The sequence below is a fragment of the Azolla caroliniana genome, unplaced genomic scaffold (assembly GCF_043228905.1).
Source record: "Azolla caroliniana isolate FFs.n. ecotype wild unplaced genomic scaffold, voAzoCaro1.0.p SCAF_2, whole genome shotgun sequence".
In the NCBI taxonomy this organism is placed as follows: Eukaryota; Viridiplantae; Streptophyta; class Polypodiopsida; order Salviniales; family Salviniaceae; genus Azolla; species Azolla caroliniana.
The window spans coordinates 21,898,485-21,923,816 of NW_028230437.1; the positions used below are offsets into that span (position 1 = coordinate 21,898,485).

Here is a 25,332-nt window from a genome sequence, read left to right on the forward strand (position 1 = left end):
AAGAATGAGGAAGGTGCACTATCAAGGAGGCTGCTCAAGACGGTTTGTGCGGGAGGTGTGTAGTTTGCACAATAGATTACAAAAACTAGAGGAAAGAATAGAAAAGAAGAAAAGGAGGTATGTTAAAGTGGTTTATCTCACACACTTTTTTCGAAGGAGAGGTTGAAGTGGTTTACCACAAAACAAAAGCCTTTATTCTAGAAGGGGAGGAGCTAAGTTAAGTCTCGCCAAAACAAGTTAAGTGTTTTTTAATCAATTAATTGACTTTTCTCAACAACTTCGCATCTATTTCATATTCTTGCCATTGCCTAGTCATACCAATCATCCCCGAGTCATAGAACCCCAGCAGTTCTGACACATAACCGCAATATTCATGACATCGACAGGGTACTCGAATTAGTCTCACTTTCGTTAGGGTTGGTTAAGTGGACTTGCACCCTTTCGCTTAATGTTAATTTAGATTCTTACAATAATTGTCGACGACATGCGATTCGACTGATGGTTCTAGTACCACAAGCTGCATTGACCATGGTGCATTTGCGAGAATCTCCATCAATGTATTGGTAGGGATGTGGGTCAACGTCAATCTGGATGAGGGGAATCATCATCGGACAATTGACCACCAAGTAAGCATTGAGGTCTTCGTGAACTCTCCCTTCGACCATTTTTATGACCTCGGCATGGAAGGGTGTTGAAATGCTAAGGGCATAGCAGCTTGAGAGTCAAACAGCGCTGAGTTTTTGCCTTGCTCCAGTGAAAAGCTAATTTGGCCATGTTGCCAATTATTCTTGGTGTGGGCCATATGAAGTTCTAGGTGACCCAAGAGCAATGGTTAACCAGAGGGCAACAACCAACTAGAAGGTCAACAACCAAAATGTGAAAAGGATAAACCCCTGCAAAGACAATGAGGTGCTTAATGAGGCCAAGGGGCTGTATCTAATATATGTCTGCCATGTCCCAGTTTGTAAGTTACCAATGATGTAGCCAGCCCATCACCCAACAAAGTTGACAGCTATCCCTGATTGCTAGACTTTCATGTCAAAGTATTGCGCACATGAGTTAACACTTTGGCCCCTTCTCAAGTTATCAACTTGTGCTGCATGTCCAAGCATCCCAGCATCCAGATATATGTTTGACATCAGAATATATGCGGTATCCTGCTTTGGATGTAATGTCATCACACGACTGAATGCACTTCTCGCTAGCTTTACATGCCCACCATGTCTTTTACACGCACTTAGCACACACAACCAAAGTGTCAGATCATCTGGCACACCTGTCCTTCGTTCTAACACACTCTCTAACCTCTTGAAGTCACCCGTGCGTCCAAGCAAATCAACAATAATCCCATAATGTTGCAAGTCTGGCAGTATGCAATGACCCCTCTGTATGTAATCAAGATAATCAATGCCATACATCACCCCGGCATGACTGCAAGCCGAGAGAACCAACGACAGTGTTGATTCATCAGGGGAATTGCAGGCTGTTAGTATCATTTTCTGAAACATGAATAAACTTGCAATCAGATCACCATTTCCTGCATACGCAGCTATACATGCATTCCAACATAGAATGTCCGGTTTGGGAATTTCATCAAATGATACTTGTATCTCAGCTGTGGTGCCACATGTCCCATAAGCTCGAATAAGGGTTGCTGCCACCGGGAGAAGGTTATCATATCCAGCACAAACAGCATCACAGTTTATGCATCGACATGAGTCCAAGCTTCCAATGGCAGTGCATGCTTGAAGAATGCACACAAAGGTAATATTATCCAATGCAACTCGTTGCTCACGCATCGCTCTATACAGCTCTAGAGCCTTCCTGCTATGACCTTGAGCTATGTATGCGGAGAGCATTGCATTCCATGCTACAGTGTCATACAAAAGTATGGGTAAACAGAACATATTCTCTGCGTCGGGAATACTTCCGCACTTAGCATACACATTCACTAATGAGCTACAAAGAAAGGCATCACATGCAAGATCTTTGGAAGACATGTCAGCATACAAAGCTTTTGCAATTTCAAGGCATATTGCATTCAACTGCCTGCTACCGAATTTAGAACCATCTTTCTCAAGTGCTTCTGGAAGGGTAGCACATGCATAAAGCAGTGTCACGAAAGTTAACCGGTCAGAGCATACACCTGCCCGTTGCATTTGCTCATACAATTGTAATGCTTTGTCCCCTTGATCATCATCTGCAAAAGTGGCAATGATTGAATTCCATGAGACAACGTCAGAGCACGAGAGTGTAGTAAACATGCATTGGGCTTCCACCATAGATTTACACCGACCATACATACTCACGAGTGCATTGCCGACAAAGTCATTGGATGCCAAGCTTTTCCTATCAGCATCTGCATGTAATGCCCTCCCAATCTTTAAGTAGTCCTGTTTGGATAACCTTCGTTCAGTCGAGACAACATCTTCTGATTTTTCAGCTAGAATCCCACATGCCTGAAGGGCATACATAAGTGTGAATTCATCAAACCCCACACCATCGTCTTGCATTTGCCTGTACAAGAGCAAAGCCATCTCTGATTCACCATTTCTAATGAGTGATGACAACATAGCATTCCACGAAACAATATTGCGGTGGAGCAAACTGTTAAAGACGTGCTCTATATCAAGAACTGCTTGGCACTTGCTGTACATGCTCATGAGTGAGCTACTAACAAACACGTCAAAAGTGAAGCCTTGCTTGCAAGCATCTGCATGTAATGCCCGTCCAATGTGTAGAGGCAGCAGCATGGCATGTGGCTGGCTGCACTGTGCAAGCATACCACAAGCTTGAAAGGCTTTCACAAACGTCAAGTGGTCAGGGGAGACCTGATATTGCAGTTGCATCCCACTGTACACTTGAAGAGCCTCCTTTGACTTCCCATTGTCCACATATACTGAAAGTAATGTATTGAAGACAGCAACATCTGGTTGTGAAATGACACGTAGCACATGTTCTGCTTCATGAACCGCCCCTTGTTTTCCATACATCCTAGCGAGGGCGGTGCAAATGAATGCATTCGTGCACAAGAGTTCTTTTCTCAGCACGTTTGCATGAAAGGCCCGTCCAATTTCCAAACATTCACTATCCATCTCTACACAGAAAGAGCATGCCTGAATAGCCATAACGAATGTCCGCCAATCTGGATCGACCCCCTCCTGTTCGTCCATCTGTTTGTACAGAAGCAACGCCTTGACCCCTTGTCGTTGATTGATGTATGCCAATAGCATTGCATTCCATGATGTGGTATTGCAGCTGCTGAGTTCACAGAACACGTTCTCTGCATCCACAACTGCACCACACTTCCCATACATGCTCACAAGAGTGCTGACAACAAACACATTCGATGCCAAGCCGTGAGCGTTCGCATCCTGGTGCAACTTCATTCCTTGCCGGAGCTTCAAATTAGCCCCACAGGCCTTTAGCAAACTGACCAATACATAAGTATTGGGGGAGACGCCGCTTCGCTGCATGCATTCATATATCCATAGAGCTTGGTCCACATTGTTGTTCTGGACATATGCACAGATGATGGCAGCCCATGTCGGGGCTGCTGCACGAGGTCTATCCAGCATTGTATGGCACACCTCATGGCCGATGGTGCAACTTTCAACAATACTCTCAAATCGAGCGTTATCATTGGGGATAGCAGTAGCATCATGGGGTGCAAGCAGGTACCTGGGGTGATTTGAGTAGTGGAGGGGAGTAGCAACAGCAGAAAGCCATGGATGTGGCCACGGATGCTGCTTCCGCCGCCTGGAACGAAAACGAAAACCATCTTTTTCTTCTCCTTCTTCTCCTCCTCCTCCTCCTTCTTCTTTTCCCAAACGGAGGGCCTCGAGGAGCAGGCAATGGCTGTTATTATTATCAGCGATGGGCACAGCAGGGTCGGGACAGGGGGAGGAGGCATGGCTACTGCTGCTGCTGCTGCTGCTGAGAGGATGGAGGAATGGAGCTGAGGTGCAGCCCCTACCCTGTCTCCAACAGATCTGCATTGGCTCATAGCCATCGCCACTTCTGGTTCTGGTTCTAGTTCTTTCTTTCCATGACAAGGGGCCAGAACTACCATCTCTGTATATGTATAACAGTATATCATATATGTATATGTATATGTATGTGTATATGTATGTGTATATGTATATGTATATGTATATGTATATGTATATGTATGTGTATGTGTATGTGTATGTGTATGTGTATGTGTATGTGTATGTGTATGTGTATGTATTCTTGTAGAAGAAAATATGTCTCAGCACACGTCCTAGACCGGGGACCCCTGCGTTCCCACCGCACAGCCTACATCCAAGCTTGCCACAATACACAACAAAACCTTTAAACTCTTCTTCGATCGGCCAAAACTACAAAACACGACCAAAAAAGCCCCCTCTCGTTCCCCATGATAAGTTTCGACTAACTAATTTTCATGCCTACGAAGGAATGCAAATTTTTGGAGTGTTCTGTTCTTTCTAGGTTTACCTCCTCGAGGAGAGTTTCCCATGGTTAAAATATGAAAAGATGTGCCTAATTTGATGGTCATAGCAAACCTCTTCCTAGAAAGCAATATCCAACATGTGTGGTACGCATATAAGAAATGACATGTCATGTGTATGTGTATGTACATCCATCTCAACTAATGTCCGAAGGTTTACACACACGTTATCGAAACCTCTCATTCAAAATATCCAGCAATGCGCAAATGGTGATGTAAATGAGGCATCATATCATGCATACACCTACATTTGGATTGCTCCAAGGCCTTTCATACATATTTGTTTTAAAATTTTGTATACAAGGTATGTATGTTTTTTTCGCCCAACTCTCTTATTCAATGTTCATACATAGTGTTCCTAGATTGTTTTTTTCACCCTTTTCAAATTTCACCATCATTGCCAAGAACAATGGGGTAGACAAGAGCGTTAGTGTTGTATGCAACTAGTTGAGATACATGAAATTGGTGGATATTTGGGGTGATTGAAGCACCACAAAAGTTAGAGTCCAGATATCTAATCGAGAAACTTGAACTACCCATGTATTTGCAGCATATGAACACCTTCAATCTCTCTTCCTATAGTTTGAACTCTTATGCTCTCTTTCTCTAGGTCCCCACCTCTTTTTGAACCTTAAGCCACATCTCCTCTAGGTCCCTAACCCTTTATACACAATCATATGCACAAATTCACCACATCTTACAACCCATTGTGCACAAAAACATAACATTCCAATCCATGTCGCACATATGCAAGCCACTTGCAATCCACTTGTAGAAGTCATCCTCACAAAAACCCTCCCATTCAACCACCCACTCACCAAGTTGATGTTGCACCAGCAAGTCCAACCAAAGCTCATGATTAATCATCAATTCGGCACGAGGGTGGTTTTCAACAAGAAAGTCTTAATACGCTAACGAAAGGAATTTGTCAAATCAAAGTCTAAGAATAGCCATGCAGTTGATTTAACAATGATTACACGGCCTTGGATGTTTGACTTTTACAATACATCCATTCTCCTTATGGGGCTACATCCTCTCCATGCGTTCAACATTTGCTACCAAAGGTTAGACCCTTATGTTAAAGGACTTTCTATTCACATATCATATTACATATGTTGCACCAAACTACATAACCACCTTCTTCTCTATATGTTTGATCCTTGCCATGGCCTCACCCCATTCCGTGGATGTAATAGGCTCTCTATCTAAAACACTACTTTTAGTTTGGCTAAATCTTGAGAGACTAAGAATCAAGAGTTGGCATCAGCCCACAATATATTCATCAATGTTCGTTGGACAAAGACATGTGACCTAGACAATCTCAAATGCTGATGTTTGATGTTATCCAAGGATGAGATGAATTACTCAAGGCTATGAATCTAATGACTAATTTAGTCGAGCATTTGGATGCACGTTGGTGTGTTATGGGCTGACAGTATAGGAGTAGCAAAATAGTAATGCAATTAGCATTTATTATGTTTATCCGAGAAAGGCAGCGACATGTATGTCAATGTACAATTGTACATCAAAATGGTTAGCCTGGGCAATTCATTTACACCTCAATGCAAGAAGAAACTACATGATAAATGTGCCTGGATTGCATTAGAATTTGCAAAGGCTTGGCAAGCATCTCTCCATTCAGACTTTGGAAACCAAGGGAATTAATTTTTTTATCCCATGCGTAGTGATAGATATCCTGAGCATTCTCCATTACATCTTGTTCTACTACATATGTAAAGGGTGGGATAAAAAGCTGATTTCTAGAAAAACAATCTTTTTTTAAGATGGAAAGGGCAAATGCATATATCTGTACATATAAGACTGTTCATATATCTGTATAATGTACATACAAAAGACAGTTCATATATTTGTATATTGTACATACAAAAGACAGTTCACACAAGTGGGGGGTTTTTTTTACCAGACAACGAGCTAGAAGCTACTCAATCTCATGGTAAAGAAAGTGAAACATTTAATGAACGAAACAAAATCTTTCTTGTCAGAGTATTCTGGATTGAGAGACAAAACTAATTTCATGACAGCATTGTTCTCTTTCAGCATAACACATATATATAGAGAGAGAGATATATAAACATGCATGTATGTGTGTATAAAACCAATCCATTAAGAAAATTTCATTCGATGAAAAGAGCGTGGTGTACAATGGTACAAAAGGCAGCAGAGAGCTTTTACAGAGGTGGGGGGAGGCTGGAAGAAAAATCGTAAGTAAACCACATGAATCGGTTCGAAACTGAATTCGATTCAATCCAATTCATGGTGATGAAGGTAAATAAAAGAAAACCCAACAACAGTCAATACCCGAACCACGTCCCTTTTGACCTATTTTGTGTGGTTAAGAGAGAAGACACGCACACACACAACATATTATGCATATACAACAACTAACATTGTATACATCATGTGTGGTGGATGAGGAGCCTGACCTAATGGTGCGTTCTTGACTGTTGTCCATTCTTCCACTAAACAACTACAACTATCAAAGATGGCATGGCCTCTTCCTCTATCAAGTAGCATGTTAGGCATGCTTTTGAAGTTTTAGGGTTTTCAGGATTCATGTTTAGATCCTTGAGGGAGATATCAACAGCCTTTCATTCTGTTTAAAAAATAATAGAATGTGTTGATTTCCCCTCAAGAAGACCTTCACCTGGATGTAGAAAGACAACTTTGATAGAAGAATAGGCCATACCTCTCTACACTACTTACAATACCTAAAATTAAAATCCATGTTTCAAGTTCATGATTCTTTCATGGCTGACAAAACAAAAGAGCTAACCACAAGCCCCCCCCTGCCCCTCCATCAAAAAAAAGCTGTGCTGCCAAAAACATGTCACACATTTTCACAGGCAAGCGCACTCCTGATGCGGACTACTGTGCTGGAGATGAGCTTGTTCACTGTTGCGACTGAGCCTAATGATAATCTCGCCGTCGGTACATGATCCACGAGAATCTGGAAAGCTACTGTGAGCAGAGAACCACTAGAAGAGGGTCCTGTGGATGATGGGGTGAGACCCATGACATTGTTGTTCTCGTGGTTGGAAGGTGGTCCATCAGGGAGGATAGCAAAACCAGAAGGCAAAAGGGCGACAGCTTCAGGATTGCCTCCATTCAGAACAGTACTCATTGCAGCAATATCCACAGGGGCATAGACCACGAGAGAGCAAGATTCATCGGTGCAGCATTCTTGTAGGATGAGCATGTTGCTTTGACTGGCTGCAATGGGCTGAATGTCAACACAACAGGGTAGAGGTTAGTGACCACTGAATATAATTTACAACTTATCACAACAAGAAAAAGCATGCCACCAATGTGGATGCAAAAATGAAGGGCTGCGAATGAAGATTTGGGAAGCTTACGTTGACCCTCAATAGAGAGACACAGTTCCCAGGATCTTGGCCTTTGGCTAGGTGGAACATTTCTTCGACAACACCAGTATTTGATAGGATATCCCACTAAAACACATGGAAACCAGTGTTAGATCCACCACAAACAAACAGAAAGTGGATGCAAAGATATATATCTGCGGTGTACCTCTGTCCGGAAACGTTCATCTCGTAGGAACTGGAAAACCTTAGATGGAGGTACAGGCAGCCGGAGTGATGTAGCAGCACTGAGAACAATGCCAGGCGGCCTGCCAGGGTCATCCACACTCTTGCGAATGAGGACCCAAAAATCGTCCACACCTCCACTGCCAGCCAGGGTTACCCAAGTGTGAGCAGTGGACGCACTCACACCCCCACAAAAGTTGTTGGTCATCCTTTCAGCCAGCTTCAGCATGCTTCTCCTACCCTCAGGATTCGGAATGACTGTAGAAAATTTCACAGAATAGCATGTCAGAGGATGACACATGACATGATTCTAATATACAAAAGCAAAGCCCATTTAACAACACAACTTGTTCTCTCACCACTCATATCTCTGGGAGCAATATTCGCAAGCACACTGGCAATCCTCTCACATTGCCTCTGTAATGTGCACATCCAGCGTCGAGCACCAAATGCCATACCAGATTCCACAAATGACTGGTATAATCCATGGACAGCCGATGTATGAGCCTCCATGTGCTCTACCCAAGTCACCTACAAAACAAAACATTGTGAGGTTTTGGTTTGGGCACACAAATGTCTGTATGAAGAAGGATCTATTTCATAGGTGACCACATACTAAGGCTGTGGAACAGAATATATGTGTGCATGCATGCATACCTTGGAATAACCACTGGGCATTTCTTGTATGAGGCATCCAGAGGGGCGCCTTCTGCACAGAAGTTGAGATGGGGAAAGATTTCCTCTCAAACTATCTACGGACACATCAACAATTACCCACAAACGGTCTACACGCTTGCAGTAGCGGAGGAAGTACAACTCCCGAGTCGGGACAAGAGGTGTAGGCACTTGAAACTCTGCATACATCTGACCATACGATCCATTAAGTCAGAATACCTTAGCACATTAATGAAATTAAGACATCAAACATCAGAAAACCCCATGACAATCAATATCTCAGATTCACATCAAACATAAGACTATGTTTAGATCTTCCTCACCAGTTGTATGGCCCCATCATAATTTCCAGCAACTCCAGTCGACAGCATTTCCAGTGTTTGAGCCCTCGAGACAACAGAAGGAAACATTTCTGTCCAGCAATTCTGTGGGATGCAAACAGCACTCATTAGATAAACAAGATACATCAAAAGAAAAAGCAAGCATTGCATGGCTGGGGGGGGAGTAATGAAATGGATGGATGACTCACAACATCCATGAAGGTCTCGACCAATGAAACAGAGTTCATGATAACCAATCCTGTGTGCCTCGATGTCTCGGATTTGAGGCCAACTGGAGTGGGACCAATGCCTCTCTGAAACTTCTGGAGGTAAACATCGTGGTCAATTATCTCCGACGAGGGATTGGTAGGATGGACGGTCCATAGCGGCTCTCCGGCTTGAGCAACCTGCAACAGCTCTTCCATGGAAGCTACAGCAAGCTCCACCACAAGGGGCTTCTCCATTTCGGTGAGAGGAAATGTGCGTGCTGTAGCGGCCAGGTCCGATGCGATGGAGCCCGAGGTCAGCTCAGTGCTGCAGCCCAAAGATGGCAATGCACCTGGCGGGAGGACATCTAGACAACTTGCAGATCCTGAAGGAGAAGCAACAGATAATGCCCCTGTCCCCGACTGAACCTGTCTTCCAATGTACTTTGATGCCATGGCCGTGATGTGCTCTATCTGCAATTGTTATCCAAATTAATCAGAAGAAGTTGGTTAGATAGGAACAAAAAAAAGACCAGAGAATCCTTTCATCTGTCTTTCCTTATTTATTTCCTCTACTTGGATAATATCTCACCTCCTCCCTGAGCCTCACATTCTCTATCCTCAGCTGCTGTTCATCAAAGGACATCTCTGCAATATTTGCAGGGCCTCCACAATTAGGGCAAGAGAGATTCCTGACTGCATCACGAAGCGCAAAATTCTCCGCTTTCAGCTTCTCATTCTCCGTTCGCAGCACACTATTATCATTACGCTCATGGTGAACCTGCCCAAAAACAAGCAAAATGCCACGCCATTATTGTCAGGCCTTCCCTAACAGAGAGCCATGATATACCAGTATTTGCAAAAGGCTGAACAGTGTAAGACCAATCAAATACCTTCATCTTGGTCCTCTTGTTCTGGAACCAGAACTTGATTTGCCTCGTTGATAGCTCCAGCTCCCTTCCAAGCTCTTGCCTCTGCTTCTCGTTAGGGTGAGGGCACTCCTTGAAGAACCTGCACCACATTATATCAATCAGAATTGATGACGAAGAACACCTCATGAATTGATCGGATTAGATGTAGTCAATCGTTCAATGTGTTTTGTGTCTGTGTCTGTGTTTGATTTGCAGCAGAATATGGACCGATCTTATACCTTTCCATCTCCTGGATTTGACGAAGTGTATGTCTGTGGTATCGCTTCTTCTTCGTTGGCCTTGTATCGTCTCCATCTGCATCCTCCCCAGATCCTCCACCTTCCGGGTTGTCACTGCTGAATTTGTCGTCTGAATCTTCTTCTCTTTGCTTGGCCATGAGCTCACTCTCGGCCATATCAACTACTCCATCCAGAAGGAACCCCCCATTACCACCATTCGCCTGCCAAAAAAGACAGAAATTTCGCAAGAAATGAGAAGATAAAACCTTGAAAAGGATTCAGACAACAATTATAGACGCAAAATCAGAAAAGAGAATGCAGCAGGCTAACTAGGGTTCCTGTGCGCAGGGATTAATTGAATGATTACATTCAGCACAGCGCTGACATGACAATGAGAGTGATAGCCTGATGACAAGAAAACAAGAAAATGGAAAGGAACGGAAAGAAAAATGGCGTAGATTCTTCTTACGGGAGCAAGCGACAAATTGGAAGGGTTGTAGAGGCTTCTGCCATTGATGCTGCTGAGCTGATGATGCATGAGACCTGCAGTGACGCCGCCGCCATTGCTACCGCTGTTATTTCTGCTACTGTTGTTGTATGCGCCACCGAATCCACCAAAATTGTTAGGGTTGCTGCTTAGGGTTACTGTTTCTCCTCCAGACATCATCATTTTCTGTGTGTTATCTCCCCGCCTGCTGCTACTAGCCACAGAGTAGACAAAAATGCCTTCTTTCCTGTCTCAACTACTCAGTGGGATGAAGAAGCAATGAGGCATTGCACGTCTTACTGCCACTGTAATCTGTCTGCAACAGCCATTCTTGAGAACCAAAAAAGAAGGGGCAATGCTAGGGTGTGGGCGACAGGAAGAGATAAGAGGTACCAAGAGACAGAAGGAAAGAGGGAGTGGACAAAGAGAGAGAGAGAGAGAGAGAGAGAGAGAGAGAGAGAGAGAGAGGAAACAGAGGAAGCTTGGAGATGAAGTTTTCTTCGATCTCAATTTGCAGGGAGAAGCAATGGCAGCAAACAAACTCTGAGAGCTCTCTCACTCTATATACTATCTATCTATCTATCTATCTCCCTCTTTCTTTCTCTCACTGTGTACTTACTCTTATCCTTTTAACTGTTTTTCAAGAGTAAGCCGGAACAGAGGAACAGAGGAGGAGAAGCTATGGAGGGCTAATGAGGATGAGGATGGAGGGGTGAAGCATCTCTATACGGGTGTGGTTTCCTGAGGAGATGGAGATGGAGATGGAGATGGAAGGGGGTGAAGGGGGGGGGGGGGGGGGGTAAATAAAAAGGCGGATACAGAGATGGGATGGGGGGGGGGGTAAGCTTTCTCTGACACAGGGAGAAAGAAGAGGCAGGGGAAGGAGGGGGTAGAGAGAGACAGAGGAACAGAGACAGGCTAGAAACAGAGAGAGAAAGAGAGAGAGAGAGAGAGAGCGGCAAAGCTTCTCAAGACGGCCACGACAGAATGGACGGACAGATGGACGGATAGACAAACGGACGGACGGATGGACGGACGGATAGACGGACGGATGGACGGACGGACGGATTGGGATCCAAAGCTCTGTTTTTGCCTCTTTCTCTGTTTCTTTTTCTTTTTTTTCCCCTTCCTTTTGTTTCTTTTTGAATTTGGCGGGCCCTCCAAATTTGGAGGCCCCCCCCCTTCTCCCGCCAAATCTGGCCTGACCCCCCCCCCCCCCCTCCCCCACCAAATATTTAAAGCAAATCAATCAATCTTTTCTTTCTTTTCTTTTCCTTTTCCTTTTTTCCCTTTTTATTTCTTTTATAAAAACAATTTATTTAATACAAACAAAACAACTCAATTTTTTCTTTTTTTTTCGTTGTACTGGTCGCATATATACATACGATGATGATAAATCAGTTTTTTAAAAATAAACAAATAAAATATCTTTTCTTTTTTCTTTATTTTTCCCCCTTGTTTTTTCTTTTTTTTTTTAAACATATGTATTTGCATGGAAATCAACAATAAAACATAATAATGGTTTTTATGGTATTGCAATTTACCATGGAACATGTCCGTACATATGACTGCTATTCAGCACCTTTTTCTTAGGATCCTCCAGTCTCATTTGGAAGGAACACTCCATTTCCCACCCCCCAATCCTAGTAGTAGATATAGTAGTAGAATGTACTATTACTACTACTACTACTACTACTGCTATTACTTAACTACTACTAATTAGGCCTGCCCTTTCGAAGGTGTAGAAATAAATAGATAGATACATAGCATTCGCTCACTTCGCGGTCTTGCTTGTGTCCTTGGTCATTGGCTTGGTAGTTTACACTATAGCATCAAAGTCATACAAATGAGAGAACCCGAAAGCTCAATTGTCACCAAGTGCTACGCCTCGCCTCATCCCATTGATTTCTTGTTGCTCTTAAACATATGTCTTATCTATCCTCCTCCCACATTTCTAGCTACCCTCGAAGTTTTAGGGAGTATGTATATGAGCCAAGCTCCGAAGATGATCTCCCCTCTTCTTCTTTTTACCACTCCTCAATCAACATCAACGTGTACAAGCGCGATTTTCACTGTTGAACTGTAACAACCACCACCAAAAAGAGGAGCAATAAGAAATTCAAAAGCATATTTTGTTCTTTCGCAAACTGTCGGCACTTAAAATCTTTTGTCGAAACAAGAGGGAAGTTACATTTTTCGTCCTTGTGAGAATGGGTGGACATTGTTTTTGCCCATCAAAAAAAAAAAGTGAACCTACCTTCTGAGATGAGCATTCATTCCCAACCCCGACTTTTACCTTTTCGCGCTATCAACTCATATCACTGGGTTGTACTCGACTCCTTCTCTCTAGAGTCTAATTAATTCGCATCACTATTTGAATACTTTACTCGTATTGAAAGTTGAAACCTCTCTTATCCATCTCACCTTTGCACATGCAGTTGTTGATTGTCCTTGCTCACATAACAAGCTATTTTCTCTCTCCAACCCAATGACCTCATGAAGGTCATTGATGGGGTTGTTTATGAATGGAATGAACCAATATTTTGCTTCCTTCGTCAGTGATCTCATAGAGACGCACATGGAGTTTGTGTATGGTTGGAATGAGAAATTCTTTTTGTTGTCATCGTCAGAGGAACTGGCCCCTAGAAGAAGCCCATGGGCAATCAATTAAAGCGCACTACTCGACATCAGCCTTGGATCCTGGTTATTAATACTCGAAGGGTTGACTCTTTTGCGTATGTTGCAAATGTTAAAGGCCAACTCCCTAGCCTAAAGACTAGGAGGGAGCATGTATGTAAACCTCCTATGTATGCCCATGACTTTGGCTATTAATTAATAGCAAGAGAGTTGGAAAGAGAGAGAGAGAGAGAGAGAGAGAAAGTTTGCCATTGTGTTTAGGGAGAACATCCCATTCTAGAGACTCTCTAGAATTTATGTGTGTACATGTAGGCTCATGATTCAACAACAAGAGACATAATGAAACCAACTATCAAGCTCTAGTTGATGCTCAAAGCATTCAATAGATGTTAAAATACATTGACGTATCATTGTGAGATTCATCTAGTCAGGTGAAACACTTTAACATTCTACTAAAAAAACACTCATCCTCTCCAAACCACCATCATAGTGGCCTTTGTGGAGGGCATGGTATCAAAAAACTCAAACAAGTTGAAAACAATAATTCATGAGCAAGGAGTGAAATAGATGATTTCTCCAACTAGAGGGTTTAGGGTTTAGGAGGAAACCTTCCAAAAAAATCTAGCATCCCTACATGTGGGTTGGTTTTCTTACTACTAAAATGTAGTTGCATGAAAGAGACTAAATGCAACAATAATTGAACTTCGTGATTTAACGAGGGATTGGTTCTCAACTTCCCCAACGAGTGCTCTACCAATTCAATAGTTGACCATACAAGTGTAATGGTTATGAAAACCTCACAAATACCTTCTTGTAAAAATGCATTGAAGAAGTTCAACTCCCAAAAAGTCCACAATATGCATGAAATGCCATAAGAGGTTGAGAACTAGCACAACATAAAAATCTAGGAACTAACAAGGCCCTCAATGGCACAATGGAAGAAGCGAACTTGGTCAAGTGAAGGTGGTAACCAACAAGGAAAGCTTGCAAGATAGAAAAATAGATATTTTTTTAGCATCCATGGAAAGTACTTAATTATTCTCAGATCATTTGTTGGGGTTGACAATTTTGCCTGGGAGTGAAAGGTAAGTAAGAGTTTAATGGATTTGGCTAAGCCTCGAATGTAGTCAAGGGCTAAGCTGAACTTATGAAAACCTAATGACAATTAACGAGCTTTTGAACTAATTTTTGCTAATAAAGTTTGATGGTACTCACTAATCTCACTTCTTGAATCTTAGGGTTGTTGGCATAGGTTAACCCCTTTTGTCTAATTAGTTTAATACATCTTAATCATTTTGAACAAGATTAAGCTTTCATAACAACAAAACTTACAATCATGAAATCCATTTTAATTCTCTATTGTTGTTTTCATTCTACAATGTGCGTAAAGTTTATATAGCCACGATTTCTTTTTGAGATACAGATTCATTCCTCAAGTTTGATTTATGCATAAAACATTTTTGTGATTCCAAGGCGGCCCATCACATTTTATCCCAAGCGGTAGGTGCATCATGGACTATTTTCGTGTTGCAACTGAAGAAGATATTGTCGTATAAAACATTTGACAAATAGCAAGAGTCTTACCACCATGATATGTATTCTCTTGGACTACAGGATTTGGGATATATGTTGAGTATGGATAGAGCGAAGAGCTTTAGTATATGCGGAATCACATTCAAGCAATGTTGGCTGCAACATGAAAGGTTTTTAGAGACCATAACAAGGGCCAATTGAAGATGGGTTTCAGACACTTCATACTACAGATATGGTCTCATGGAATCCTAGCTTGTTGTAACAAAGGTGGTGTTGGCAAAGGCTGAGTCTTGCCAAATGCCATCGTTGATAGTTAGTCCTTTTTTTGATGATATATATTATGGAGTGGAAACTATTATGTATAGTTTGTACATTGCCTTTGGCATTGTTAATTTTAATACCAATGGAGCATTTTTTTATCGAAAAAAAGTTTGATTTATGTAACATGGATGTTAAATAGCACTTGCTCCCAACCTTGCATGTCCAAAAATGGACGAAACAAGTGGAGCTACAACTTCTCATCTTGAATACAATCATATTACAAAAGTGGGGGGAACGATTAGAAACCAACAACATAAACTTCAAACAACGATGACCAATGACAACCCTTGTGGCCCACGATCAGAGAACCAACTAGTTATAGAATAGATGCTCCTGGCGCCAAATGGTGATGGTCAATAAGGTCCTAGTGCCCAATGACAACAACCAATAACCTTAGAGGGTTGGAGCTAAGAGAGCCCTCATCTCCATAAGAGGGTTGGGAAAGAAGCAACTTATGTTGTTCTTTTTCATGATTAACATACATTGTTGCTTTTTTGCAACTTCACATGATGCCCTCAATCAAATAATGAAGTGTGTTAAGTCCATGCATATCCTTTTGTCGTTAGCACGAGACTATCCTCTCAAATCATCACCTTAAATGTGTTCACTTTGAACATTTTAGGTACACCCTATCCTCTTTCATAAATTTGTGGGTGTCTTCTCCTCCTCAAATATTACCCTTTACGTTGACTCTCTCTTGCTAGTATTTGCTTTCCTTGTCGACTCCCGAGTTTTCTACTATATAATCCATTGTATCACACTCATCTTTGTAATTCTCATGTATTCCACTTTGCACTACTCGGTATGAACTCATTTATATTTACACACATGATTTTCATATATGTGTTGATGACATCGAGTTTCAAAGAAGAAAATAAAAATAGGTGATATTTACTAGAGTGAATACAAATGAAGGTAAATAGGATCCATTATTTTTTCATAATAATCCTAATAACAAAATCACTATAATATAATAATATATCCTTATGTTAAATCACTAGTATTATTTTCAGTTTTGTATAGCACGAAACATAGAAATTGTTTTGTAGGTAGTGGCCCGTGGGTATCCACTTTTGTTTTTATTCTTCCTCTTCTTTTCCTTACTTTTTCCTTTTTTTAGTCATTCCTTTCACATGATATCTTCCTTCTTTCTTTGATTCATTCTTCGTCATCATCACAGTGTCACTATACCCATAACGTCATTGAGTTAACATCTCGATTCATATCATTGTCATGGTTCTTGCCTCCCAAACCCATTGCATCAGTTACATTTTTCATCAATTATTCTAGGTTGCATTTGTATAGCCAAACTTTTCATTTTCATTAGCAAGGTTATGGTTTCACACTCATGGTTACAAAGTGTTAAAAGGGTTGGATCCATCTAATACATTTGTCCTACTCCTACTACTTTTCTATCATGGAATTTTGCTTCCTTTACATGGAACTCATCATCGAAAAGTTCAAGCAACCAATATTGGTCTTGCCTCGTTGTCTCGTGCCTTGTTTAATACAATACCCCTTGAAGACCCAACATGTTTGTGCATAGTCACTAGTTATGCCTCCACCTCCTTTATTAGCTAGCCAGTTATTAGAAGTTTGGGTTTCACCTCCAAGTTGTCACTTGGAGCATGCATCTTTTCTATAGAACACTCATGTCCCGCAATGTTTACATGTCTTGTCACGTCCATTGTCGTGAAGGATGTGACTTGTCTAGTTTGTGCCTATTGTGGCACTTCGCACTTGCCAATCGTTGGGTTCTCTTGTTTGTTGTCCACTCTACAATTGGATCATTGTCTTGGAAGAATGGGTTGGGTGACATGGTTTCATAGTATAACTTTAGTTAGAATTCATCAATGATTAACTTTTTTGTGACTCCACCATCCAATGTTCTATCATTGGTAAGTACCTTGATTTTGTTGACAATGTGGTAGGGTTTGATCCATTTTATTTGAACCTTCCCAACACAATGTTTGATCATGCCTAGAAGATTAGTACTAGTTTTCCAACATTAGATTCCTCTTCATAATGTTTCTAATGCCCTCCGTACATCCATCATTGTGAATGGTGTGATGTGCTTTGTTTGAGCCTAATGTAGGATTTTTCACAATTGCTCATGGTTGGGTCATCTTGGCAGTTATCCACAAGGTCAACAACTAGCTCCTTATCTCAAAAAAAGGGGTTAGGTGGCATAGTTTTATATTTAGTTAGACTCCATTAATCAATTATTTTTCAATTTGTTATGGATTAGGGTCTAACTTGGTAAGTTCCATTCTCAAATTTGTGATGATCTTATAACATTTGATCCATTTAATCCAAAGCTTCTCTCTTGCACAACTAGTTTTGGAAGACGAATATGTTGGTATGATCTCATATCCGCTTCTACCTTTGTTACTTGATCAATTTTCCTAGAGTTATCCACTATCTTCTCTATAATTCTTGTCACTTGTTGGTTGAACATGGAAGTCCTTTGCAAAATATCTTTTATGTTTATTGCTACCTTATAGTCGAAGAGGGTATACAATACCTCATTTGGTTACACCAATTGGTGTTGCATTCTTTGGTGGTGGGAGACATGAACAATGCTCTAACTGTTTATTGTTTTTAGTTATTTGGTTGGGACTTGTTACTCTCTTTGATTTTGAATGTTGGCGTCTTTATGGTTGGATGATCATTCCACATATCGTTGGTTGGCACATGCAAACCTAGGACTGTGCTTGCTAATAAACTCATTCTTTTTTTGCCCACGTATTGTTCTTTTTGCCTTGCGGCCATGTGATGGACTACAATACATCTATTAGATGATTTGGAATTTCTATTAATTGAATTGGCACTTGTTTTGAACAATGCTCTAACTATTTATTGTTCTTAGTTATTTGGTTGGGACTCATTACTCCCTTTGATTTTGAATGTTGGCGGCTTTATGGTTGGATGATCATTCCACATATAATTGGTTGGCACATGCAAACCTAGGACTATGCTTGCTAATAAACTCATTCTTTTTTTGCCCACGTGTTGTTCTTTTTGCCTTGCGGCCATGTGATGGACTACAATACATCTATTAGAGGATTTGGGATTTCTATTAGCTTTATTGGCACTTGTTTGCGTTTCTTGTCTACTTAGTGCAACGAGGATTGATGTCAAGGTTATCATTCATTCTAACAATGGTAACACAATATTAAATTTGTTCTCGTTTCTTTTGACCATTTCCTCCATTTGTGGAAATTTCCTCAAACTCTTGGAAAGTCCCACCTATTTCCCTGAGATTCCCCTTGGTTCCTTTAGAATTCTCCCCAATTCTAGTCGAAATCACCTCAATTCAAACATATTTTACATAATTGCTTTGGAAGTGGGCATAGTTCATGTGGAAATCTCCTTGTTTTCGCTTAAGTTCTCCATTGTTCATTTGGAATTCTTAGCCAAATTGCCATAAGTTCCTTTAGAAGTCACATTTATCACTACTGAAATCCACTTGTACTTAATTTTTTGGATCTTGGTTTTGTTTTACACATGGCAGGTTGCATATTGTTGTTCATTTAATGCATAATTCGTGGATGAGTTTTTGACAGTGAAATAGATAATGCATCGAAACTTTTGTTGGAACCATGTCACATCCCTAGTTGGCATTGGAGATAGTAGGACAATTTGGATTTTGATCAAAGTCCAACACGACCATGTTTTCATTCTTGATGCACCATATTCTTTCACTAACTTGTTTGACTATTCCGCCATATATCAAGTTTGTGTGGTTGGAATTCCAAATGATCAGGAATGATGTGACATGCTCTTATTGATACTCTCGATCACAGAACTGTGTAGGGGGGGGGGGGGGGGGGGGGGTATAACACATAATCTTCTAGTATTCCATAACAAGCTAATGTGTGTATTGGTCCAATGTTGCGATCTATTGAGTAAATTTTGAGTCCTAGGTTCATTGACATCTCTTTTTGCATTATGTCCCCCAAAACCTCTTAGGTCTCCTCCAACATGGTCTTGACTCTTCAACTTCTTCATTGGATTCATATAAGTTATTGGAATACATATTAATCTAGGTTTGAACACTATGTTGTTATATAGTGATTGGTGTCCTCTCGTGCTCAATTTGCTCTTTAAGTTCCCCTTGTCAAATCCTTAACTTGAAATTTCACTACACTTCGAATAAATTATGTTTGCTTGTCACTTGGTGGGAAATTCATTTTGTTCACTAAGTATTGTTTATATTATGTCATCAAATTTAATTATTTAGTCAACTACATTGACCTTTGAAGTACACATTGATCCCGTCTTAAAGTACAAGAATTAATGCATAACGATATTTAAATGTTGATACAACAATGGAAAGATTAAAATTGGGTACATATAACAAGCTTAGCTCAAAACACTCTAATTAAATGTAGTGGGGGGGGGGGGGGGGTTGCATTGAACACAACCTTATAGTTTGTGTCCATATTCTTCCTTCTACGTACTTTAGATTCTATTACATTAAATGTGCACAATCACATTATATTCCTAAAGGCAAAACCTTTCCTAACTAGGCATTCCTCTAACTAACATTATAAAGACGTAGTTAGGAATTCCTCTAACTAACTTATGTATACATATTTGACCTTGATCAGATTGGCAAACAATACTCCAATATTTATGACATGGTAACACCTTGGTTGTTGCCCATTGAAATGGATAAACCCTTGATGTTCCTTAAGTTCTTGAACTCATTTTTATTGCTCATCATATGCTAACTCATTTAAAACTCCAACCTATCCTTTACAAGCTATGAATGGGCCAACATTGCTAATTCATTTTCCCCGTCTATAAATAGAGAAGGCCTCCTCTTGGTGCAACGAGAACTCCTCAAAGGAGATCGAATCTCTAAGTTCATCTTGTTATTAGGATATTATATTTTGCAATCACCTTGAGATGGTCCTATGGTCTAGTGGTTAGGACATTGGACTCTGAATCCAATAGCCCGAGTTCAAGTCTCGGTAGGACCTAGATTGACTTTACAATCACCTTTCCTTTGCATCCTAATCCATAGAAATAAACAATGACACACCGGCCTTCACTACCTCAATAATAATAATGACCATTTGTGTGTTGCATCAGAGTAGACATAAAGTTAGTTCTCCCTTGTTCACTACACTAACCAACCTATTTAATGGGTGTTATCTCTACTTCTTTCTCCTCCTTCAACAACTCTTATCAAGTAACAATCGCAGTATCTAGTGCCATGTTACCATGTTAACTTTTGCATAAAACAAGAGGAACCTACGGGTGTTATCTCTACTTCTTTCTCCTCCTTCAACAACTCTTATCAAGTAACAATCGCAAGATCTAGTGCTATGTTACTGTGTAAACTTTTGCAGAAAACAAGAGGAACCTATTTAATGGGTGTTATCTCTGCTTCTTTCTCCTCCTTCAACAACTCTTATTAAGTAACAACCCCAAGATCTAGTGCTATGCTACCATGTTAACTTTTGCAGAAAACAGAGAAACACAAAGGATGACAAAGGAGGTTGGTTACAAAACTCCTAAGTGAGCATATACAAATACAACTTAAAGCATAAAGTGAACATTTGGCTATATTTATTGGGCTTACTCTAACATGCTCTCTAAAGGTTCCCTATTTATACATTGCTACCGGACTATGCCGCAACTACCAAATTCATCTACATCCCCACTTTGTTGTCTCGCGTGTAATTGTTTTTGGCACTTGTTCATACCCAACACGTAGTAAATATGTGCCCATAGCTTTGCTCAATGACTAAATGGGCATACCTTAGAACCAAAAACCTACACATTACAACCAATGTTTTGCTACCAGTAAAGTTGAAATGGGTAGCAATTAAGCATCACTCTAAGTTACCATCATCCCTTTTTTGTGTATGAAACAAGCAACATTGCCATAAGATAAATAAATCTCTCATGGTACTATTTAAGGTTACCAACATCCTTTTTTCGTTAACCTTAAATCTCTCATTGTAATCTTGAGATAAATAAATAATATGTAGCTAGAGCTAATATGAGAAATAAATAATACCATGAGAGTTTTAAGGTTTAGGTGTTTAATGTTTGGCCAATAATATATATAAAAAATATGGTAATGGAATTTCGTGAAGGATGCACATTGTTATGCAAGCCGAATAAGAGTAAATGTAATAGGGTTAGCAATTCATATTCTAAAACTAGTTACACTAAATAGTTGTAGTATAACAATAGATGAATGTAACGTGGGTATGAGAAACTCGAATGTACGAGAAAATTGGAATTTATGTTAGAATAATGATGGGTCACATGAAAAAATAAATGTAAGTTCACACATGGATCAAATTGTTTTGATACATTGATGTGACAAATAATTTTGTATCCATGTTTAAAAAGTAATGCATCCAATGACACTAAACATTTCGAAGTTGCAAAAACAAATTTGGTCATTGTATAGCATTGCAAGATAAGCCTCGAGGAAATATATATATATATATATATATATATGTATGTATGTATGTATATTCCTTCCTCCAAAATAGTTAATCGCTAATATCAAGTCTTTGGATAATATGTTTTACATCTCTATCTTTTTTATCTAGTTACATTTAATATGTGGCTCCAAAACTAACACTTTTTGTCTCATAAAAGTTGTCACCACATGAATTTTCTATTTATATATGTAGATTTTTTCAATATACTTTTGAATTGCATATACATTACACTGTTTTGATGTTTAATTTCTTAGTTGTAGTGACTCTAGCTTTTTCTTTCTTTTTTGTGAAAAGTAGTGTATCGATTAAAATATAATGATAATACTAAGATAATGATTAAAGTGTTCACAACTATGCGAAGATAAAGATTGTTTGTGCACATTGACTGATTAAAAACAATAAGTTTTTTGAGATAGCAAGTATAAACTTGTCAACAACACCAATGTTACCAACTCTAGACCCCAACAAGACTTTTATGTAGTGTTATATGGATTTAGTACTATACCAAAATGCATGCTTTATCATTTATTCACATAGCAGGCTATTTTCTAGATGGATTGTGTCGTTAATGTGAGAGTGATTCCAAATATAAGACAACGTACAAAAATGATATAATCCCATTTATGTTGAAGGCCATGTGATTGTTATGCCCACCTTTAGTACAAATGAGCTAAGAAAGCGGAAGAATTTTATCGTTGAAGTTTATGCTTCATAAGGAAAGAGGCTATGTCCTTTTGGACCATGACCATTAGGTGTCATATCCTTGTATATCCTGAGATATGTAAAAACATATGTCACTTGGGGATGTCAAATTTATTGATCATGCTTCTTCATGGATGTACTCGAATATCCTATTTGCCAAGTGAATCGAATTGAATACTTCATAGAAGTTGGTTTGTTACATCCATTTGCAAATTTTGAATGTAAATCAGAGAAGGATTTCAATGGATTTTATTGGTTGATTGTCCACAACCCACAAAAATTATACCAAATCATTTAGGTGGTAGTTGTTAAAGTCTTAGTTTCAAGTTGAAGGATATAAACTTTAGTATTTTATTCATGTTTGTTCAACAACGTAACATGTTTTTTTAGAAAGGTTTGCGTTAGATGTTTGGGGTGTCCCTAGGTTGTCCCAAACTAAACAGGGACTCACCAAGTGTTGGAAACGGTCGTTAATGATGCGGAATAGGATACAACACTACGTGATGAAGAATCAAGAACAAGATGAACAACATTAAACAAAGTAAGACAACATCAACAAGATCAAGGAGGTTGTATAGAGAAATTGAGAGAGAGACAGAGAGACAGAGAGAGACAGAGAGAGAGGCACAGGGAATACAATCTGTATTATTCAAAATATAGCAACGCACATCATCATGAACTAGGTTACAGAGTTAGTTATATAATAACTTACCTACGACAATTGCACTTTGGTCTAATTATAGAAATGTCCTAAATCTAGTATGTCCGAGTGGGATTGTGTGAATATAGCCCATAATACACCCGTATTTGACACTAAGGAGCCCACTCCCAATCCCAAAGAAGGCGCCACCTTGGTTTGGAGGTGCACCCAAGAAATCCCAAACATAGTTGGGACAATCCCAACGTTCCAGTCCTAGGGTTTAGGGTAGCCCAAATCCACCTCTTGGCCTAATGGTTAGGGTGGCCCAACAATCACCTTTGGCCTATACAAGGAGGAGCTTCTCCTCATTTTGATTCATTCTTGACTTTTGAGTTGTCTTGAGTCCCTAACTTGTCTCGACTGAGTCTCAATTTGTCCCAACTCATCCCAACCCCGTCTTTGGTTTGTCCCAAATTTGGGAGTATTGTAAGCTTTTTTCTTGGATATAATATAAATCCTCTTATGTGTCCCAATTTTAGTGTGCCAATTGTGTTTTGAGACCCCCATAAACTAGGGGCATAACATGCTAGTGATGAGACAACAACTAAATTGGCCTTATGGAGGTGATTTTCCTATTTTGGAAATGATTTCTTGGTTATCATGCACCTCTTTCAACCTCTTTCCATTTTTGAAATAAGGGTCTCCTACATAAATATCAAGACTAAGCACTTAGAGTACGCCCTCAACTTTTATTTCCTTGTTTTTATCCCCATAATATGTTGGTACTTAAATCACTATGACGTGTGTAGCACTTTTGCATTTAGAAAATCACGCTATTCTTAATACAAGGTTCTACTGCCTATATAGTCTTTTGTTGTTCATTTTTTGGTGCTTCTAATGATAGTAGTAAGACTTTACTAATATGTGCAAAGTGATCTCAAAAAATGTACATTCAATGGTTTTGGAGCTAGCATATTATCATGGATATTACATTGTATGTATGGGTTGACTATAGAAATTCTATCAAATTGCAATCAAAAGTTTCATATTTACCTTTGTCTTGTAAGGTTCATTTGATTTCTCACGCCTATAGAAAAGTATTCAATGGGGTTCCAAACCAACTACCTCGTATTTTATTAATCAAGAAATTCCTAGTGTTATGAAGTTGGATGTTTAAATGTCGACATAGTTGGAATGCTCTCAAGAAGAGAGCCCTAATGAGGCACATGACATGGTATTTCGTTGCACATACATGCATGATTAAAGAGTCAATGTGTAAGGTTTAGAGCATGGGATATGCTTTGACCAAGTGGTGGACACAAACCTAAATAAGAGAGGGCTTCTCAATTCTCTAACTAGCCATAGTTTCTAATGTCTAGTGCACAAAATAAAGTTTTTGTTTGTAGGATGGGATACATTACACTTTGCTTCATGATGCACCAATAGGATTCTTTGTGAATGAGGCCTTTTTGAAACATTAATGTATTGGCGACTTATGAAAGATGTGGAGTCTCGCATTGATCTTTGTGAACAATAATAAAACCTCTCTCTCTCTCTCTCTCTCTCTCTCTCTCTCTCTCTCTCTCTCTCTCTCTCTCTCTATGATTGAGATCAACCTTTTCTCAATCTAGAAGACGACATCAATCACTTCCCAAGGAAAAGGTTATTATGTTTAGTGACATGGGCGTCATACAAGAATTTTGCATCATTACATACAACAATATTTCATGCTTCATATCTCATGGATGCAAGAGCGTATTCACATATATGATTTCTATACATATCTATGAGAATATGGTTTGGGACATGGTACAAAAGATAAAGCTCCAAAATAAACTATAATACAAATGTGAAACTTTCAATATAATTCGTTCATGCAAATGTGTCTTGGTTAACCACAAACCATACAAGGCGCTAAGAAAGACTCATCAACTATGCTTATTTCTCCTTAGTCAAATACTTTAGTCTAATCCATCCATCTTCAACCACATTTAAGTTTTCTTTCTCCTAATTTTCAACTCAAACCTATCCTAACACATGTTTCTATTCCAATCACAACGTCCATACTCAATTATGAAGTTCATTAGTACAACTCTTGAATGTTGAGAGTCACTAACAATCTCCATGCAC

The 25,332-nt window shown here is 39.8% G+C and overlaps 2 protein-coding genes and 1 non-coding gene across 3 annotated transcripts; 1 reads left to right on the forward strand and 2 right to left on the reverse strand.

The window, feature by feature from the left end:
* Positions 1-381: 381 nt before the first annotated feature.
* LOC147867589 (pentatricopeptide repeat-containing protein At1g03540-like) lies at positions 382-4,071 on the reverse strand. The gene is made up of 2 exons (XM_087315365.1): positions 1,067-4,071; positions 382-1,012 (listed from the first exon to the last, which is right to left on the reverse strand). Exons 1-2 carry the CDS (start codon positions 3,996-3,998, stop codon positions 993-995), a joined length of 2,952 nt encoding a protein of 983 aa, XP_087171491.1. The 5' UTR covers positions 3,999-4,071; the 3' UTR covers positions 382-992.
* A 2,526-nt stretch (positions 4,072-6,597) lies between these two features.
* LOC147867590 (homeobox-leucine zipper protein PROTODERMAL FACTOR 2-like) lies at positions 6,598-11,153 on the reverse strand. Its single transcript, XM_087315367.1, has 11 exons — positions 10,879-11,153; positions 10,410-10,630; positions 10,153-10,270; positions 9,852-10,040; positions 9,263-9,733; positions 9,057-9,158; positions 8,716-8,922; positions 8,418-8,589; positions 8,042-8,316; positions 7,867-7,962; positions 6,598-7,733 (listed from the first exon to the last, which is right to left on the reverse strand). Exons 1-11 carry the CDS (start codon positions 11,077-11,079, stop codon positions 7,341-7,343), a joined length of 2,445 nt encoding a protein of 814 aa, XP_087171493.1. The 5' UTR covers positions 11,080-11,153; the 3' UTR covers positions 6,598-7,340.
* A 9,150-nt stretch (positions 11,154-20,303) lies between these two features.
* On the forward strand, positions 20,304-20,375 carry TRNAQ-CUG (transfer RNA glutamine (anticodon CUG)). The gene has a single exon. It is a non-coding gene; the product is annotated as a tRNA-Gln (tRNA).
* Positions 20,376-25,332: the final 4,957 nt, after the last annotated feature.

Coding starts and splice junctions, on each gene's coding strand:
- LOC147867589 (XM_087315365.1), bottom strand. CDS start 3,998: ATGCAGATCTGTTGGAGACAGGGTAGGGGCTGCACCTCAGCTCCATTC. Junction 1,013..1,066: donor TAACTTGAGAAGGGGCCAAA/GTGTTAACTCAT, acceptor AATCAGGGATAG/CTGTCAACTTTGTTGGGTGA.
- LOC147867590 (XM_087315367.1), bottom strand. CDS start 11,079: ATGATGATGTCTGGAGGAGAAACAGTAACCCTAAGCAGCAACCCTAAC. Junction 8,590..8,715: donor TGCCCAGTGGTTATTCCAAG/GTATGCATGCAT, acceptor TTTGTTTTGTAG/GTGACTTGGGTAGAGCACAT. Junction 7,963..8,041: donor ATGAACGTTTCCGGACAGAG/GTACACCGCAGA, acceptor CATGTGTTTTAG/TGGGATATCCTATCAAATAC.